Raw genomic sequence first — 19,490 nt, 5'->3', positions numbered from 1 at the left:
ATCCTGGCTCCAAAATGGTGGAACGACCTCCCCATTGATGTGAGGTCAGCAGACAGTCTTCACACCTTCCGTCGCAGACTGAAAACTCACCTGTGTCGACTGCACCTCGGCGAATGAAGAAAACAAAATAACTGTTCTTTGTATCTTGCACTTATATTGGTTTGGCTTATTTATAGCTAATAGTTGAATTTGTATTCTGTTGTTTCTGTATGTTGCACTTCAAACTGGCTTATTTGAAGACAGTGTTCACTTATACAATTGTACCTATTTGAAGCTATTGTACTTACAAGATTCTTGCTGTTCGGAGTTAATAATAATAATAATAATAATAATAATAATAATAATAATTATATTTATAAAGCACCTTTCAAAGCTAAAAGCAATCTCAAGGCGCTAGAGGAGTTGTATCTCCATGATTGTTTGCACTTTTTGTACGTCGCTTTGGACAAAAGCGTCAGCTAAATGAACTGTAATGTAATGTAATGTAATGTAATGTTAGTGATCACTATATAACAACTCAAGATCACAAATAACAACTCACAGAGGCAGAACGGTCTTCAATCCAAATTGTCAAAGTAGCCTACTGGTATATTGTAGAGCTGCAACGATTAGTCGATTGACAGAAAAATAATCAGCAACTATTTTGATAATCGATAAAGTCATTTGTCATGCTAAAATGGAAGTAAATTGTGTTTTCAGAGATTTCCTGCTGTTATATAACATACTAAACTGAACACATTTGGATTGACAAAAAGACAAGACATATTTCACTATTTTTCTGACATTTTATAGACCACACGATTAATCAATGAATCTAAAAAGAATAAGTAGGTCACTTGTCAATTAACATTATTATTTTCCGCCCTAGTTTCTTTACACAAATACATCATAATACCAGCAGAGACAAACAGGAACTAAAGCTTGGTGCTGTGTGTCCATGTGAGAGTCGGTTATGTCTCCACCCAATCTCTAGTTACACCAAACTAAACTACGTGCATATAAATTGTACATGTATAATCCACGCTACAACCTTCAAAACGGTCACTCTGTATCACGTTGAGGGACGAAACAGGCTTTTTTTTTTTGTCTATGCCATTTTGTGTACAGTTAGCAATCATTAATTTCTGACTGCAAAGAGGAACGCAGACACACAGGAGGAGAAGTGAACCGCAGGCGCAGACTAGCTTCAACAATCACCAGCACCACAGTTTGGTGTACACTTTCAAGATGGATGCTTCCCCCTCGATAGGTTTCTGTTTCTTTTTCGAAACGGACTTGGATGCGTCGACCACCCATGCATGACGAATTGAGGAGATATAAACATTAAGCGGATTTACTACCTGTGAAACCATGAAAGTGGATTTAACTGGATATTTGTATGTCTACGTGGTCGGACTGTCGCCTCTTTTGTAACTTCCTGGTTGTCGCATAAATATGTCTGTTGGAACTGCGGCTCAGGCTCAAGTTACTTTAAAAGGTTTACTGGATACAGGCTACATGGGACTTCGTATTTCTGTTGTAATGTTTAAAACCAGAGAGAACTGTTTTCAACGAAGGGCAAAGGGAGAAAGACAGATTTCTTAAGTGTACAGCAATGGAAAGTGGGAATGGTGGTGCCTCGAGCAAAGGTGACGAGCTTCTTCTTCTTCTCTTTCTCCTCGTGTGACTTTCACTTTTAGGTTTAACAAATGTGGATCGGATGGTTTATTTCCTCCTTAACTGTAGGCTACTCGAGACATAAGCCTACTGCTGTTGTATGATTAGATCAAAAAAGTACATGTAGTTCTGCTATGTCGTGTCTCACAGGACAAATAGTTTTCGGAAACTTTTTGTTGTTGCTGGGAAAAAAGAAAACGCAGTGGGCTTTAATTTTCACAATGTCGCTTGTATACTATTCTCATGTTTGCCCCCTTTTTTTTCTTCTTTTTTTTAGGTGTTTTAATACCTGTCTCAGAAAGTTCTCTGGTCTTTCTAAACAATATTCTGGCTCCAGTTAAAAGTGCGTACTTGTATGAGGAGTCAAAGCAGTCTTTCAGGTATACGTCCGCTGCCTTGGTAAAGAATCCAGTACTGGAAGAAAAGGTCAGTGCATATCTTATTCCTCATGTTTCAACATTTAGATGTCATTAAACATGAAGCCGAGATTGTTAACCTTACATCTGTTCACATTTATTAAATAGCTGCACAGAACTTGATGTCATAATCTCATACAGTGTATATATATATTTATAGATACCATTATGATTACTGAATCTTTTAAACATTATCAGTAGCTACTAGGAGACTTAATTTGTATATTAAATCCTTTATGTCAGAAAAGAATGAAGTGAATATGTGAACATAGGCACTTTCTATTAAAGGGATCCTCAAACATGAAATCTAAATAACATTTGACAGCTTTCATACTGATTTCTTCTTCTTTTTTATATCAGTATAATGCTTTCCGAGCAAACAGAAGAGACGTAGGATATTCAGAGGAGGATCTGGAGGAATCCTATGGGTTTTTGCTGTTTGATGATGTCAACAAGGTAAAACAACTTGAAATACTGGCACACCTGAAAAAAAACAGGTTCTAACTATTATTCCTGATCTTGCTCATACCCATATTTTCATTTGTTTAAAGGCTAATGCACTTGGTGAAACTGGTGTGCTCATCGGGAACAGCACATGCACAACTCTGGGAGATCCCTCAAACGGTAAAATATAATGATTCATGTGTTTTCTCCCCCTCATACGGCTACAACCAGTAGTGAGATCACAGTGTCCTTTTAGTATGGACAGCTCAGCCACAGCAAACGAGGTCATATTACTATGCAGAAAACATGAGATTTGTACACAACATTTTCTGTTACATATAACATTGATACATTTACTTGGATTTGCAAATGCAAATAATTAAAATAATACTTTCTCATGAATTTAAAGTATTTTACCTTGATGGCTCTATCCAGGACATTACCCATGCTTGCAGCCTATCCAAAGTATCTGGAGTGCAGATCATGCACCAAGGAATAATCCCTGTTGATTTACTGGTGCTCCACTGCATATGAAAGTGAAAGCTTAAAAGCTGTACAAATGTATATAAATGAAAGTGGAAGAATGTCTGTTGTGAAACAGAAAGTGCAAGTTGGTGCATAGCAGTTCAGGATATGAATTGTGTTAAAGATGACATCAGCATTTATATCATGTACAACATGGATCACATTTAACTGTAACATGTATTCCTGTAATATCTGTTTTTCTTTATATTGTAACATTTGAAATGTGATGAGAAGATTTAGTCTGTTATCCCTCCACTCACTCTTTTCTGTGATAAGTGTGGAATTCATCAGATACGTTGGTCAAAGTCCTTGTTTTTCTGTCAACGGTGGTATAAAACCACACTGGAGGTGAACATGACAACAAGAACTCCACTGTTTCACATGTAATTGAATGTAGCAGTGTTGCATGGGGTTAATCCGATTCGATCTGTTAAGTTCCTGTGCAGATCGCAATGCTACTATAACTATAACTTCAATAATAAACTATAATTTCCTCAAATACCTTCTCATACCAGACACATGCATGTCTTAATGGCTGAAAGAGACATTTGGAAAGGTGATGCAGTTAGTATTTGTTCTTTTTACATGTCGTAACTGTCTTCTCTTTGTCAGCACACTGATGGTGTAAACCTATAAACCTACCAAACTGGTTATAGGCTCTTTGTTTAGCCTCCTGTGTTAAGATTTGCAACCTGAGAGAACTGAATGTCGCTCATTGTCCAGTGTCTCATCTATCCATTTTCATATTCCAGTGCATTGAAATGATTGAATTATACTTTTTTATATTTTAATAACACAAGGTCTAAAGCCCTATTGATAACAATTGGCTCTTAAGAAAATACAGTATGTTGTAAGACATGAACAGGAATATAAATGTGGCCTTTAGTGAGGAAGCAGCAACACCCGCTCCTTATTCTTCAACCAGCGAATGTTGGACTTCTGTCAATACGTTTTTAATAAATCTTCTCCAAGATACATCAGAAGTAGTGAAAGTAACTAGTAAAATCCAAGAGTCTGGCCATTAGAAGTACTTTCTGCTGCTAGGAGTCTACACTTTCTCCTTGTGGAGTCAACAAAGTTTATTGATTTGCTACGATCTATAAAAAAGCAAAAAAGATTGTCTTAAGTATCTATAGTATTCACTCTTGTTGGTAAGTGCAGAGAAATGTATGTTTTATGACTGAGACACATTCACGTTTCAAGGTGCAGCTTCGCTGCTGTAGGAGTGTCAGTTGTTAAAGAAATGCACTTTGAAGTTAGGAGATAATTATTGTAGTTTTTTATGATGTCCTCAAATCTTGATAAGTAACTCTCCCTGTACTTCTTTTTAAACTGAAAACATAATAAGTGAAACTTTTCTGTGTTTATTCAGGTGTTTACATTTCAATGTACTCTGACTGTTTGGATCTGAATCGCTGGTATCATGGGAAATCTGGATACATTGCCATCATCAGGCTGACAAAGGTACTAAAAAAATATATTGTGATAGATTGCTTAGGTATGTTGTCATTGAAAAATGATAAATTATTATTATTAATGATCAACATAATTGTCCTTTCTTGTTACCAACAGGGTAGAGTGAAGAAGGTTTTAGAGAACTACACGCAGAATCTCACCGCGCCCACTGTGGGGTTTGACTGTCATGTGTCCGAACAGTTGCCTTCGGTATCTTCCAAAACCAGCTCTTTTCTTGCCTTCGAGAGAACCCAGGTAAGAAGAGGCATGTGACTGGTGATAAAAAGCGTCAGTGATGATACTATGTGTCTTTCTTATCTATCTGTGTGTAAATGCATCCTTGTGAGCACACTAGTGTTGAGTACCTTAATGCATGATTGCATGTTAAGAAGGGAAAAGTTGCAGAAACACCAGGCATCTCAAGTGCGTCTTGTTTTGTCCTTGCAGTATTACATGTATGAGCTGCTAAATGATGACAGCAATGTGACAACTCAATCTCCCAGCGCTGCCTGTCCTTTTGCCATTGTATCATTTTCATATACGGATACCAAAGCAACACTAGTAGCACCCCAGGAGAAAAGGTACTGTGTTGCTACAGCAAAGCACATTCTCACCCCTGAGTGTTTTCACAATCACATACAAATTGAGAATGTTTAAGTCATATGAATGAATTGTTTCCTGATTTCTCTTTTCAGTGAGGAGAAAAAACTTGGTAAGTAACATGTAATTAAGCGAACGTGTTTCTTCCTACATATTGCTGTCAAAAGGAAATACTAAAGCTCTATCATAAAGGAGTTCAGCACAATAACAGCCCATATGGACCACTGTTTAACCTTTTACTATTCCAAGGGGGGGTAGGGGTGGGGAACAGGGGATTTTCCGGAGTAGATAAAAAGTCAACAGTACTTTTAACAATTCTTTACCACTCGATAATTGACTAAATGGTCAAAACGCCCTCCAAAATGCCACACTATGACACCAAGGCCTTAAGGAACATCATAGAAAACTCATGCTGTGATTCGATATCAAAAACCTTTGACATTTGGAGATTTGCAATGCGAGAATTGCATTTTTCGGCAATTATATGGCGAGCACATCTGTTCTGGAAGTTGCTCAGAAAACTCCTTATTTAAATCCCTCAGTCTGTAGTTTGTGGTTGTAAAGTTTCATTCGGCTGTGATTATCCTAGAGGTCAGAACAGTTAATTATATACAGGGAGGTCAAGTTTGAATATTGGTCACTCTTAAAAAAATTAAGAATTTAAAGAATGTCGTCATAATGAATAGATTGCAATTTAATAATTAAATATTCTTGCACCTTTTTTTAACCATTTACTAAAAATATACTGTCTAACTGTTTTATTTAATGATTTTTTGATAGTTTGTTATTACTTTCCGTGGAGGGGTCAGCTTCAAATAGACACACTGTTCTATGACGTTGGGCTGAGGTCTACGGCAGGAGCCTTAATCCCTGTAGAACTGTAAGTTAAAATGTCAACATGAAAAATACAACAAGAAATGTTAAATCTTACATTTCTTTTATGAATTATCTAACCTATTTTCTGTGCTCTGTCTCTTTTTGTCATTTAAGGCCATCAGTGGTGAAAATTAGCCGAGCCATTTCCATGTTAGATCTGAGACAGCTGTTGCCAAAGGCCGTCTTTGAAACCTGCTTCTCTGGTGAAGGTTAGAAAATATTATAACAAATCTGACTTAGACTCAGAAGTGAGTAAACACAGAACAGTTTCACTTTATGTGTTTTCAATTAAGTTCAGAAGTTAAAGTTTCAAAGAGTGTCTGAACACATAGCTTAGATTAATTGAACATTTGATTAAATAATTTTGTTTTTTGGCTGTCTCTCAGTCTTTCTAGATGGCTTATACTACACTCTGTGTGAGCTGGTTTCTACGGGGACGGTAGAAACCCAGTCACTCTCTCTGCTTCTGCGGGAGATCAAGGAGAAAGATCTTGTGAGTTTCTGTTTATTATCATCATTTCAGAGGTAGTAGGGACAGTCATTCCATAAAAGTGTCAAAAAAGAATAACAAATACCTATCACAATTCATCAGAGCCCAAAGTGGTGGTTTATTTGGTTTGGCTAACAGTCAGAAACCTAAAGTATTCCATTTATACTGATATGAAATGCCAAAAACCAAACAAACCCTTACATTTCTACAATTATAACCGGCAAGTGATTGGGAATTCTTTTTAATTTTTTATCAAAGAATGATTATTAACTATAATATTGTCAATCATTTTCTCTGTTAATTGTCTAGTCAATAGTTTCAGAACTGGAAATGTCCTATGCCTTACAACAGTCTGTCTCTTTTTTGTATCAGTTTGCACTACAAGATTATATTTTTGTCGAGTTTTACTTGCTACCCAACATCCAAAAACTGTATCTGACAAACTTGCTCATTTATGCACAGGCTCTCACTATTCAGCTGCACAGTGGTGGATTTCTTATCCTGCTGCACTCCTCCCATTTTCTCACATATGATGGTAAGATATAAAAATGATGAGCGTACTATGTTGTCAATCTCACAACAAAACATGCTGAATTCTATCATTGTTCATAATTCCACTTCATATCGGCCACATACAGTCTCTTTGCTTTTTCTTCTCAGATACTGGGTCCAATGCAACTGAGGTTCTGCAAGGCATGTTTGTGTTTCCAGCCTCACATGTAATACAGAGAGGTGATTACAGCATGTTTTAACAGTGGATATTTCCATTTGATATGTTGAAATGTTAATTAATACAAAAGCAGAGATCAAAGTACTTTCTTGTTTTTCACAGACACAAAATGTGGACATCAAAAGACTGCCATGTCATCTGAACTCCTGCGGGTTTTACCGGTGCTAAGTTATGCAGAGGGTGAAGTTGAGAAAACACCCATTGACCCAGGTGAAGAGCTGTGTGAAGTATTGTCACAGCATATGCAGAGTTACGCAGCACTGATAAATCCTGGGTTGGCATTAAGTCCCTCTAGGGAAGTCAGCATCTTTCCAGATCAGTATGACGTGCCGGATGCCCACAAGCACTTCTACACATCCCCGGAGTGGACTAACAGGGCATGGCAGAGCTTCAGGACATACCTGAACAAACCAGTCTCTTTTCAAATGCTAGTGTCCAAGGCTTCAGAAATCCTGGCAGCTGGACAAGAGCGAATAGAAGACCTTGATGATGATGTCTACATCTGTCTGTCATCTCCTGAGGAGGCACCAGCTAATCCTGTTAGCATGGAGTCAGAAGACCAGTTGACAGGCCAGAGATCTCCTGTAAACGTTGAAACACCTGTGGACAGTTGTATAACAAATGCTGAAGCACAAGTGGACTTAACAACTGTGCCTCAAAATGTTGTAGCAGAGGATTTGCAAGCTGGAGATGCTACCAAAGACACTGGCAAATTTGATTTGACTGTGCTGATCAAAACTGATGACATGGGGGCAAAAGATCTCCCGTCTCCCTCTACATCGGATGACCTTCCTGCAGAGCTGATTGTCAGCATCACTTCGGCAGAGCGAACTGTCACTAATGAGAGTTTAAGTATAATCAGTACTGTGTCTGCCACAGAGCATAAAGACTTTCAGCTTTCCTGTTATTCAACAGCCAAACTACAAACGGCAGGAGTGAACTCTCTGAATGATGAGACTGTTACAACCAAAAAGGTTTTGGATTGTCCCGAGGTCACCAATCTCACAAAATCTAAACGGAGGAGACTACGCAGGGGACATTTCAAAGGTCGGAAAAAGGTATCTAAAACTTGTGTTGAGACTCCCAGTTTACAAATACCAGTGGAGGATGACAACTTCAAGAGTCAGAAAGAAGGTCAGGCCAAGGAATCATCAGGCCACCCACAGTTAAGTAATCCTTCAGATATTGATCGGAGGGAAGTTCAGCAAAAGTGCAAATTGAGAAAACGGTCATCAAAAAATGAAACGGTTGGATCGGCTTCTGTTGGATTAGCAGTACCAGAGGAGAAAGAAACCGACCCTGGACAGCAGAGCTTGGAAAGCACCATTTTAATGGAACTTGAAGCTTGTCCTCTGAGAAGAAAAACAGAGCGCTGGGACTTAAAGCCGGTCATCAGCGAATGTGGCAGAATATTGGTTCCTCATGGCTCTGTAGATATTGCTGATCAGATTAAGTCTTTAAAGGATAAACTTCAATCTACAAAAGATGAACAGTGCCCTGGAGAAATGTTGGTTGATGACTCTGCGAATGCTAATGACACAGTCGAAATGGAGCAAGAGTCTAGCACTGCTTCAGAGACGGCAGTGGACAAAACAGAGGCCACAACATCCAAGGATGGAGGGAACTATCTTCAAAGTGTTGTGGACAATGATGTTAATCCTGAACACAATATTTTGAGAGTGTCAGATGATGGCAATGGTTCATTGACTTTGAATCAAGAGAGTAGTGAGCATTCTTCGAAGACCGCAGCAACGCCTCCCTCAGAAGCAGTTAAAGAAAAATTCACTAATACCCTCTCTCCAGAAAAGATTGCCACAAAGGGTGCATTATTGTTGAGTAAATTAAAATCAGTTCTTTTAAGAGGAAAGAGAAAAACGGATCTCCTTGTGTCAGAGAAAATAACTGCAGATGTTGCTCAAGACACTGAGCCCTGTCTCAAGAAGGGCAAAGTTGAGACACACACCATGATGCTGAAGAGTAATTATACAATCACAAGTGTCCAGGACACTAATGTGCATGTCAAGGAAGTGTCAAACATGCTGTCAGTTGACCCTCTCTTTGCATTTGCCCTCGGCCTTACCCCGAAGGAGACACCAGATAAGATACAGAAAACTAAGGATACTCAACAAGGGACAGACTCATCAGAGACGCAAGAACAAACCATTTTAGACAAACAACCTCAAATCGTACCAAGGCCTCCATCAATCTTTCCGAGAAGAGGAAGGATTAAAATGCTCAAAAAGCATCAAGGCATCTCTACAGAGTATGTCAAAAAGAAATGTAAGTCAAATTTCTACAAATATTGAATGCTTGTTTTTATGTGCATGATGTGTAACATCTCCAGTATTATGTATGACATTGAAACTGACTGACCCTTTTCTTGGATCTGGCCCTCTGCATCTGTCCTAAGTGTGCTTTTGTATCCTTTTTTGCTAAGTCTCTGCTAGTTCTTTATTTGCTTATGCTTTTGCTGCATGTTTGCATCTGCACCCTAATGTGGTGGTATTGACTGATAAACCAATCCCTTTGTTTGAAACAATAGTATAGTTTACAAGTTGGTGACAGGTTCCTAATAGTAATACATTAGTATATTTCAAATGCTTTCAATGTGCTACTTTTTATTTTCATGCTGTTTTTCTTTTTTCTCCTCTGTTTTGTCTTCACAGGGTGGTTGCATTTTCAAACCCCAGCTTGTTATGCCAGTGACAAACTCAAAAACAAAGAGAGTACTAGGGATAATTCTGTAACGAAGACTGTTAAGGAAAAAATGAACAGTGCTTGCTCATCAACAGATGCTTTGAACTTACTTGCTGACTTGGCACTCAGTGTCAGTAATGACCAGGTCCCACCACAACCAGACCCAGCACTTGAGCGAAAACCTGAGAAAAATTTGAAGAAGTGTGACCTTACAAAAGATGTTACCAGTACTGAACAAGAGTCAGTTCTTCATGCTCTGCTTAGACAGCCTGCTGTTAGACCAATGCAACCTCTTGAGTCTCTTTCAACAAGCCATCTTGGCGGAATCAATGAATTGGTTGGTTTGCTATCTAAAGAACATGCTTACTCATTGCCACCGTCTTCCTCTCTACTATTGGGTTTGCCAGGTACGCCTTTCCAGGTTTCCCCTTTAAGTGGTTCGACCAGACTGCTGCACCATCACCAGACAAAGTATGGCGATGGAATTAAAACACTACACCCCTCTGTCAGCCAGAAAGTCAGAAGTGAACAAAACCACATGACTCCAGAAAACTTGAAGAAACACATAATGCGCAGAAGAAAGTTCAGACACTCCCGTACCTTTGTTAACAATGATGAATCTATCCAAGTCACAAAGCAATGGAAAGAAAACTATGACTTTGATCTAGACAGCAAGTTTACAAATGACTCGAAGGATAGAACTATCGTCCGAGCCTTGCATGGGTACGTACATTGTTTTACTTATTTATACAAGGAATCTCAACATAAAAGTTAAAATGTATCTCTTCACATCATTTCAGTGTTATACTTGTTTGTATTTAGTTAACAAATGTGGGCAATATGCGGTAAATTGAGTTTTAGTTCAGATGACACGATCATCAGTTATTCAGCTGAAAGTGCTAATTCTTGTACATTTCACATCTTCGATAGCTCATGGGATTTCTCCATGCAAGACACCAGTGAAGAGGTGCGGCTGATCGTCCACATGTGGATAGGTTTGTTCTACAGTCGGTCTACAGCCAGGTTCTTTAATGTTGACTCGTACCCATGTTCCGAAGAAAGTGATTCTTTGGAAATGTCCAGTGGAATACTATCAACCACAGCACAGTCTGAGCTCAAGGCCAATTCATTTGCTCTACTCCCAAGTGTGACAGCCACTGCAAACCCTTCCATTTCAAAAGCTTTGGACCTCACCAAAAAAGATGACTCTGTGTTGGATCAAGGATCTGTGATTTTGGACTTGTCACTGAAAAACTCCAATGCGAAGATTGTCACCGCAGAGCCACAAGTCAACAGAAAAAAGACTTTTGTGTGTGGTAATCTGAAAGAAACCAGTGATACATTGAACACACTCAAGTCATCCGTGGGACTACAGGAGGCTATCACAATTCAGGTTTGGTTCTAATGTTACTTTTGTGCCAATTTCTTATGCATTTTATATTTTATCATGATTTTCAGATTGTCTTTAGAATATATAACAATTGAAAGAATCTGATCTGAAGCACACGCTTGTCATGTAATAATAGACATGCCATCGTCGACATAATTAAGGGACTACCAATAACGAACTGTTGAAGGGGGTTAGTTGAAAGGGACAATCCAGTTTGCCTTTGCAGAATGCATTTGAATGGGAGTCACAAGCTCTCTCCACATATCCCCTCAGACCTTTTGGCCACAGCTCCAAACAGTTCTCACTGCATTGGAGACTTTGAACAGACCTGACTTTCTAGCTTCCCCTGGGATGCTGAAATATATGTGGCTCTGACAGAAATTCAGAGTTCCATTCACTCCACCTTTAATAGAATCAGAGGGATGAAACCCTCTTTTTAATGGTCACACATGCAGAGTACACAGCACACACAGTGAAATGTGTTCTCTGCTTTTAACCCATCCTAGTACCAGGAGTCGTCTACTAGGAGCAGTGGGCAGCTAATGTACAGCGCCCGGGGAGCAATGGGAGTGAGGGGGGAAGGGGGATGTCCAGTGCCTTGCTCAAGGGCACCACAGCAGGGCAGGAGGTGAACTGGGACCTCTCCAAGTAGCAGTCACACTCCATTTTTTTTTAGGTCTGGTCGGTGACTTGAACCAGCAACCCTACGGGTCACAGTCCAAGTCCCTACTGACTGAGCCACTGCCGGACAAGGTTTTAGGTTTATTCTGTCAATATACCAGGTTATATCACCATCTGACCAAAGACTCTGAAATGCTGTTTGACACAGGCACAAACACAACTCCAGATTCTAGCTTCTATACAGGAACCCAACCACATATAGTGCACAAGCCTTAGCTCCTCCACCAAAGGTGACATTCTACATACTGACTAGAAACGGTCTGCACCTTTTACCTGCTGCCCAACTAACTATGTACCAGACCTTTTATTCCTTTCCTTGCAGGTGGTGTTCTCAGAACAGAAAAGACCCTGTCTTCTTTGTTTGGAACCTACCTTCTTAATATCTAACTTGATACAATGCATGTATCTACATTTTTTTAATTGCTGGTTGACCTTTAAAAAATCAGGGCAAATCCTTCAAAACATTTAAAAACTCACAGAGAAACAGCAGTAATGGTTTTCACTGATAATATGTCATTCTTATTCTGTTTTCTTTTTATTGCAGTGTTACAAAAAAATGGTACAGTCCACAGAGATTATCAATGAGTTGAATGATCTCAAAAGAACATATGAAAATGAGAGGACTTGTACCCCTTCACAAAAAGCTGGGAGCCTGGAGCACACTGCTGTACAAGCTTGTAAAGATGATGGAACATTCCTTCTTATACAAGAAGAGATGAAAAAGGTATCCCTTCAGCCAGAAATCTATCAGATTTCTTCAGGAATTGGCCATATTTTACATGGATGCAACCATGAGAAGATCGATATGAAAGATGGCATTGAAAATTTGGAAGCTACAGAGATGAGTTTATTGCAAAAACATGGAAGGGATTCATCCAAATCTGTGACCGACATAGAGGTAGACTCCAACAAAGACACCGGTGATATGGTTCATACAGTTAAGCATGATGAAATTGAATTGAAAGAAAAGCCATGCCAAGAAGGCAATGTAGAACCTTCTCCAAAAGTGATTCATACAGATGATGACTCAAAAGAAGAATTGGGTATAGTCTGCAATGGAAGTCTTTTGGAAGATGAGAAGCAGTCATCTGGAGTGGAACCTATAACAGTCTCACTAGGCAAGGCTGAAAATGTTAAAGATGTGGATTGTTGTACAGTACACAACGGTAAAGTGATTGAAGATCCCTGTGGAAAGGAAAATGGACTTGATGAGAAAGACCGTTGTGTTTCACCTGTGGACTTAGTAAATAAGGACTGCATCACAGAGTGTAATCACAAACCACCATTGGATGAGCAACCACCTGAAGCAAACAACGAAGAAGTTGCCTGTCATGATTTGCATTTCAGAAAACCTTTTGCAAATGGTAGTCCATTGATAGGAGGAAAATGCCATTTCAGAAAAATCTCCTCAAGCGCCATCAGAAATGGAGCCTTTGTCTGATGAACCTTCAATTGAGGAAAATTCAGAAAATGCTAATTGTTTGGCAGATAGGACACATCTTCAGAAGGCAGCATTACCCATGTCTGATGAGAACAACTGTTCATTAGATGAGTCCTACGCAGATGGGCATATTCCCCAGACAAATGACACAGGACAAACAGAAAGCCACAACAAAGTAATGGCAAACTTCAATCTGAGTAGTGAGGGTCACAAAGATCAGGATACAAAATCAATTGAGGGAGAGCAAGAGGTTGGTAAGACAACTGAAAAAGAACGGATTCATCATCAGTCTCATTCACCTCAGTGTGAAGCTGAAGTGGCACTGACAAAAGAAACAAATGAGGGATTGGAAAAGATCCACAATTTGGTTTTAATTCCATTTATTGGAATAGACACGTCCAGAGAGGATACAGTACAACCACACAACTTACGCTCCCAAAGCAATATTGAAAAAGTTGGCCAGGAAGAAGTACCTTGTATTAGGGAAACTACCTACTCTGAAATGGTCTTTCCCACGGGGGTATGCAGTACATCTAAAATGAACAGTAAAAAGGAAGAACTGCCTGCTGGCAAAAGAAGAACTGCCTGCTGGCAAAAAGGAAGAACTGTCTGCTGGCAAAATATCTCTTTCACTTCTTGATGTAAATGAAACCAACCAGCCATTGGTCTCGGGAAGTGAGTCTGACGACCGGTGCTCTACCCCAACTATGGATGAGAAGCCATATGAGTTCTTAACTTGCTCTGGCCCAGGTAGTACTAGTGCTTCTGCTTTTAGTGGCAGTGAAAACTCCGAAAATATGAATCAGAAATGTCTTAACAGAGACTTAACATTCCTGCAGGATGAGATACCTCACAAGTCTACAGTTAACAGTGATGCCAACCCTCATCGTGATCTTGACCCTGACGTTGAACAACGAACTCTAAGAGTTCTACAAAGTATTGACAAGTTCCTCTCCAAATCAAGCCAACCTGACACATCCAGCCAGATTGAAGTGGCTGACATGAAACAATCCCTTGATCAAATCAACCATAACCCCAGAAGCAAGTCCATCCCCACTTGCTTAGTCCCATGCCACACCTCATCTGACTTTAAGGACACCAAAATGAGCAATACAACGCCAGCTGTGGTGTCAGCCTCTACCTCACAAGAACTGCACACAGAATCAACAGGTCACTTTCTCATATCACCTTTCAAATGTAAATTAGAGGAAGTACTTGGTGTAAAGTTGCAGCTTCAGGAAACGGTCTCATCAGTTCATCAACCCTATTTTGAAAAAACAGATACATTAAAGGAAACCTCCGTAGAGCAAGATTGTTGTCATCCCTACAGATCTGTTCCCTCTACTAAGAGTTTGCAAGCCATTATACCAAATATTGACCAAGATGGACATAAAACAACATCAGAGACCAATTTAAGTCAAGAACCACGTTCATACAGTCAGCGTCCTGTCATGGCAGTGAAACCATCTAAGAGTGATGAAAGTCTTGCAGATTACATCTCTAAAGACAAACAAATTGAAAACGCTGTAATGTCACATTTTTCAAAAAATGAACACCCTGTAGTCACAATTACCACACCCATTACCATGCCCTCGGAGAAAAAGACAGAAAGTGTCATGGTTACTTCTGGAGGACTAAATGATGATAAGCAAGAAACCAGTGAGCTTCCTTCGAAGAGCAGTTGGTTATCAAATGTTAGTGACAGTACGCCTACATCAGATCAAGCTAAATGTGTACTTCTAGATCCCTTATATCAGCACCAAGGAAGGGACCTTTCCAAATGTGTCAAGATTCCTTTACCGTCTCTCCCTTTGCAGTCTTTTGAATCTGTAAAAAGTTCCTTTGAACTTGTTGATGGAAACCAAGGTTTCATGACTCATAGTATAGTTGAGAAAGTTGGGCAAACAACTAAACAGAGCATTGAGATGGATCAGAAAAACTTCTCTGACACATCAACTTCACATGCAGATCATAAAGATGGTGGCATAATAGAGGACAGTCTTTCACTTGGACCTCAAAGCTCAATCATGTGTACAGTCTATAATACCAGCAGGAAGCGATCTCATTCTTTTTTGGAGCAGGTTTCTCAGAGGTGCATACAAGATGACCCAACTGATGCGTCAATGGAGCAGGAGTGCCTGATCTTCTCAGAGAGAATGAAACAACTTTTGAAAAGGAGTAAGAAGGGAGTCATCTGCCAACAGGACACACATGACAAACTGAATTTGTCTTGCGCCAGTCCGGTGACTGTGCACTTTTGCAGTCTAGAGGAGCAGGAGGATTTTGTGAATCCCTTGATGGCACATTTTGATGGACAGTCACTTGATGGACACATCATTAAGGTAGACATGTCTGACAGGAAAGACCTGGCAGACACCACAGAGGAAGAAAATAGTAAATTATCTCAAGGACCAGAGAACCCAATGGAACATGCTGGAGTTTCTGGTTTGACTTCAGAGTGTGCCAGACTGTACAAAGAAATGATGAATGATGTTTGTACTGTCAAAAATGTCACATCTAGACCTAAGCACTTCAGAATGGATAGAGGTTACCCAAAGACTGAACCAAGTAACCATTTTGACTTCTGTGATCAAATGAAGAGAGAGATGGATGAGAGTTTTCGCAGTAATCTGAATTCAGTCGTGAAGAAATTCTGTAAAACAAAGTACAGATTCTACGTATTGGTGACGTCGGAGGATACCTTCTTTGAGGAAACCAAGGTAATACATTTTTACAAACTTCCAATGCAGTATTTCTATTAACTATATTTTTTCTAAGGTATATTTATGAGATGTATATTCTTATAGCTTGAATTGCTGAACTAACTGAAGTGATATGCCACGCAAAATGTATTTTTTGACAACCCATAAAATGTGCCAGTAGAATTTCTATTTTTTGCTCCTTAATGGAGGTCAGAGGTTGTGGTCAGCTTGGATTCAAGTTTGCACAGCCAAAATATTTATACAAACTTCTATGTCTACTTCTCTGGAAAAAGCTCTATCTATCTATCTAGCTCCATCTCTTTTTTGTTCATTTGTTGCAATAAACGGTTAGATGAAAAGTTGCAGAAGAATTTTACAAGCCTTGAATTTCCAATTAAGCGGCGTCTTTCCCTTTGCTACAGCGAAGGGCTGTATGGGCTCTGATTACAGCCTGAAAAAGTGCACAGCTAACAGCAGTTTGCAAGCTAGATTGCAAATCAACAGGTCAGCTACAGCACAATAAATGGCATGTACAGTACATGCACCTAGATATATCACTTCTGTTCATTTAGGTGCAGGTGTAGTCCTTACTCTTCAATACCACTAATGTGTGTATGTGACAGCGCAAGTTTGCTTACTTCCCCACTTTCCCCTACCGGTGCTCAGCCTAACGGCTCCTGTCAATGAAACACAGACACCAACACGCACCACTGAGATGAAAAGAAATATTTCCCCATAAATCTTTTTTCTTTCTTTTAATAATAAAGAACTAGTTACAATACTGTTTTTCAAAGCAGTGTATTCCTGTATCACTGGAAGACACTGAGTAATATGCTATGAGCAGCAGGAGATGGTAGGGAGTTCCCATGGTCATTCTCATACTTTTTTACACCATACAAAATTGTCACAATTGTACTCAAAATATTATAAAGGAAGTCAAGACGGGACTAATTTTAATGTAAGCAGTTTAATACTTTCTAATGGAAAATGGCTTTTAAAGTTTGGGTAATTTCTCCTTAGGCAAAGTTAGAGGCAGAGGGCCACACTGCTGTACAGCCAACAGAGTTCTTCCTTGGTGAGGGTAGTCCTTCATCTCTACTCATCATCCTCAGGAATGAAGACATTGCAGCGCACATTTGTGAGGTAATTGATCAGCTGGTGAAAAAGATCAAGACGTGACTTTTGCAACAGGTAATCACAAATTAATGACTCTGCAATCTCAGGTCCCGCAGTTGCTCGAGCTGAAGAAGTCACCAGGTGTGCAGTTTGCTGGAATTGACGAACCAGATGATGTTGTGAATCTTACCCATCAGGAGCTCTTCACGAGGGGTGGCTTTATAATGTTCGACAGAGCAGAACTGGAGCATCTCAGCCTTTGTATGTGCACTTTTAACTGAATACCAGCTCTCTGCTGTTTAAGATTGTGTCTCGTAAGCAGCCAGTTTAACTCGTATCAAATTTGTTTGAATTTTAAGGCAACATCAAAAAAATGTCAGACATTTTGCAAGAGCGAAGCAGAACGGGGAAGTGGAAATGGATGTTGCACTACAGAGACAGCCGTCGACTGAAAGAAAATGCAAGGTAGGGATCGGGTCAACTTTGGAAAAATAACTAAAATAAATAAGGGTGTATAGAAGGTTACAGGGAACAAGTCTTTTTTGGTCATTTAATTAGCTTACTGACCTGGCATCGACCGCAATGATTTTCCATATATCCTCTTTGATATTTTAATTCAGATCTTATTCACACATATTGTTTCCCATAATTTTATGAAAGACTGATGCTGATTGTCCAGTTTATAAAAGCCTTTCTGTTCAAATGTTTCCTGTCTGAATATTATGTCTCCTCTCACATCCAGGTTGAGTGCAGAGGGAAAAGAGAAGAAGCACTTACTTAACTGTTGCCAAGAAGCTGGGATATTGGAGGTCTTGCCTTATCATGAGTGCGACCTCATGTCGAGAGATCAGCCCGACTATCTTGCATGTTTGGTCCGTTTGCAGGTCCAGAATATAACCGCGCGTTTCCCTGTTTTTATAACCGGTGAGACACTAATGCACAAATACATTAACTATCTTTTACATTCAATGAGTCCCATGATATTGTGGTTTTATTTCAAAGGCGTCATTTGCAAGAAATCTTTAATAAACATCCGTAATACATAATTTAAATTGATTGCTTTTAATCCTGCAGTGCCTCAAAACCGTTGAGACACTGAATTTTATTTGGAAATTAAAAAGATCCTCAAAAGACACATAGTGCTTGTTGAGTTGAGCATTGTATTTAGGTTAACCTGGAGAGGTTTTAGTTATTGTGCAAAAAGAATGACATGTTTTTTCTTATTCTTACAGATACAACAGACAATGAATTTGCAAAGAATGGAATTTTAACAATGACTTTCAACTCTTTCCTGACGTATTCTCCAAGTGAAACATTTACAGCCTGACCTGGACAAAGTCAGATGGGCACTCTTTAAGTTGTGCTAATTCAACAACCACACGACAAATAACTCACGGGATGGGTGAAAACAATCAGTAATTTAACATTTTATGGTGATTTCACACATACTACATTTTAATTATTTATTTTTTTGAGTACATCACTTTAACTCTTTTGTATGGAGCAATAATTATTGATTTATTATTTGTCATGTTTTTTTGTTTCATTTGTCATCTAAGTTATCATTCAGTTAATGAATATAGTGACAAAAATGCCGAAATAAAGGCAGGTTACTGTATATACTGTATGCATTTTGTATTATATTTTTATTGTAAATTGTTTGGTTTTTTTACACTATATTTTTTTTGTCTTCACCATCTCAACTTTATACATTTGCTGCAGAATCATTATTACCTCTGTCGAGAAGGTTATATTTTAGGTTGTTAGTTTGGTTGGGTTAGGGTGTAGCAGGGTTAAGGTGTATTATAGGTACATTCTTCACTTACAAAAACAGCCTTGGCCTTAGTTTTTGAGTAAAATTTAACAACACAGCTAAATTAGGCTGTTTTCAAATGGTGTATATTTTATATATGTAAATATACTATGGTACACTGTTGAGGTTTCTGACTGATTCCTAAATAGTGAGTGTTGAATAGTTGGAGCACAACCATTTCACATTATTACTAAGCACATAATGTGTGTATATACATGACTGTACAGAGCAACTTGACTGATAATAAAGATGTTTCTTTAATTGTTTTGCATTAATAAAAAAAAATCAGCCATACAGGCTGAATAATCTACACTTTGAGCCTCACTTCACTTTCACAGACCACCCTTAGAAATAAGATTAAGATGAAGTTGCCTTTATCGTGGGAATAAACTCAAATCAGCAAATTAACCGTCTTTACTCAACTGAAAAAAAAGAAAGATTTGTGTGTTTGTATAGTG

The 19,490-nt window shown here is 38.9% G+C and overlaps 1 protein-coding gene and 1 long non-coding RNA gene across 4 annotated transcripts; one reads left to right on the top strand and one right to left on the bottom strand.

The window, feature by feature from the left end:
• Positions 1-770: 770 nt before the first annotated feature.
• Positions 771-3,038, bottom strand: LOC115010019 (uncharacterized). The gene is made up of 2 exons (XR_003832403.1): positions 2,934-3,038; positions 771-2,555 (listed from the first exon to the last, which is right to left on the bottom strand). It is a non-coding gene; the product is annotated as an uncharacterized LOC115010019 (long non-coding RNA).
• tasor2 (transcription activation suppressor family member 2) lies at positions 1,488-19,342 on the top strand. Of its 3 annotated transcripts, none has more exons than XM_029434388.1 (22): positions 1,488-1,628; positions 1,934-2,082; positions 2,433-2,528; positions 2,624-2,696; positions 4,414-4,505; positions 4,614-4,751; positions 4,944-5,077; positions 5,192-5,208; positions 5,877-5,976; positions 6,087-6,181; positions 6,359-6,465; positions 6,925-6,997; positions 7,123-7,194; positions 7,295-7,402; positions 10,297-10,612; positions 10,820-11,282; positions 12,505-16,121; positions 17,124-17,246; positions 17,327-17,480; positions 17,579-17,684; positions 17,962-18,143; positions 18,452-19,342. In XM_029434388.1, exons 1-17 carry the CDS (start codon positions 1,595-1,597, stop codon positions 13,399-13,401), a joined length of 2,964 nt encoding a protein of 987 aa, XP_029290248.1. In that variant the 5' UTR covers positions 1,488-1,594; the 3' UTR covers positions 13,402-16,121; positions 17,124-17,246; positions 17,327-17,480; positions 17,579-17,684; positions 17,962-18,143; positions 18,452-19,342. The 3 variants fall into 3 exon arrangements, with proteins under 3 accessions (XP_029290248.1, XP_029290247.1, XP_029290246.1); XM_029434387.1 differs by having other exon boundaries at positions 7,295-9,472; XM_029434386.1 differs by having other exon boundaries at positions 7,295-9,472; positions 9,859-10,612.
• The last annotated feature ends 148 nt before the right edge of the window (positions 19,343-19,490 follow it).

Source organism: Cottoperca gobio, chromosome 6 (assembly GCF_900634415.1).
Source record: "Cottoperca gobio chromosome 6, fCotGob3.1, whole genome shotgun sequence".
Lineage (NCBI taxonomy): Eukaryota > Metazoa > Chordata > Actinopteri > Perciformes > Bovichtidae > Cottoperca > Cottoperca gobio.
The sequence above is the reverse complement of the archived record's forward strand: the minus strand, read 5'-3'. Positions and strand labels throughout refer to the sequence as shown.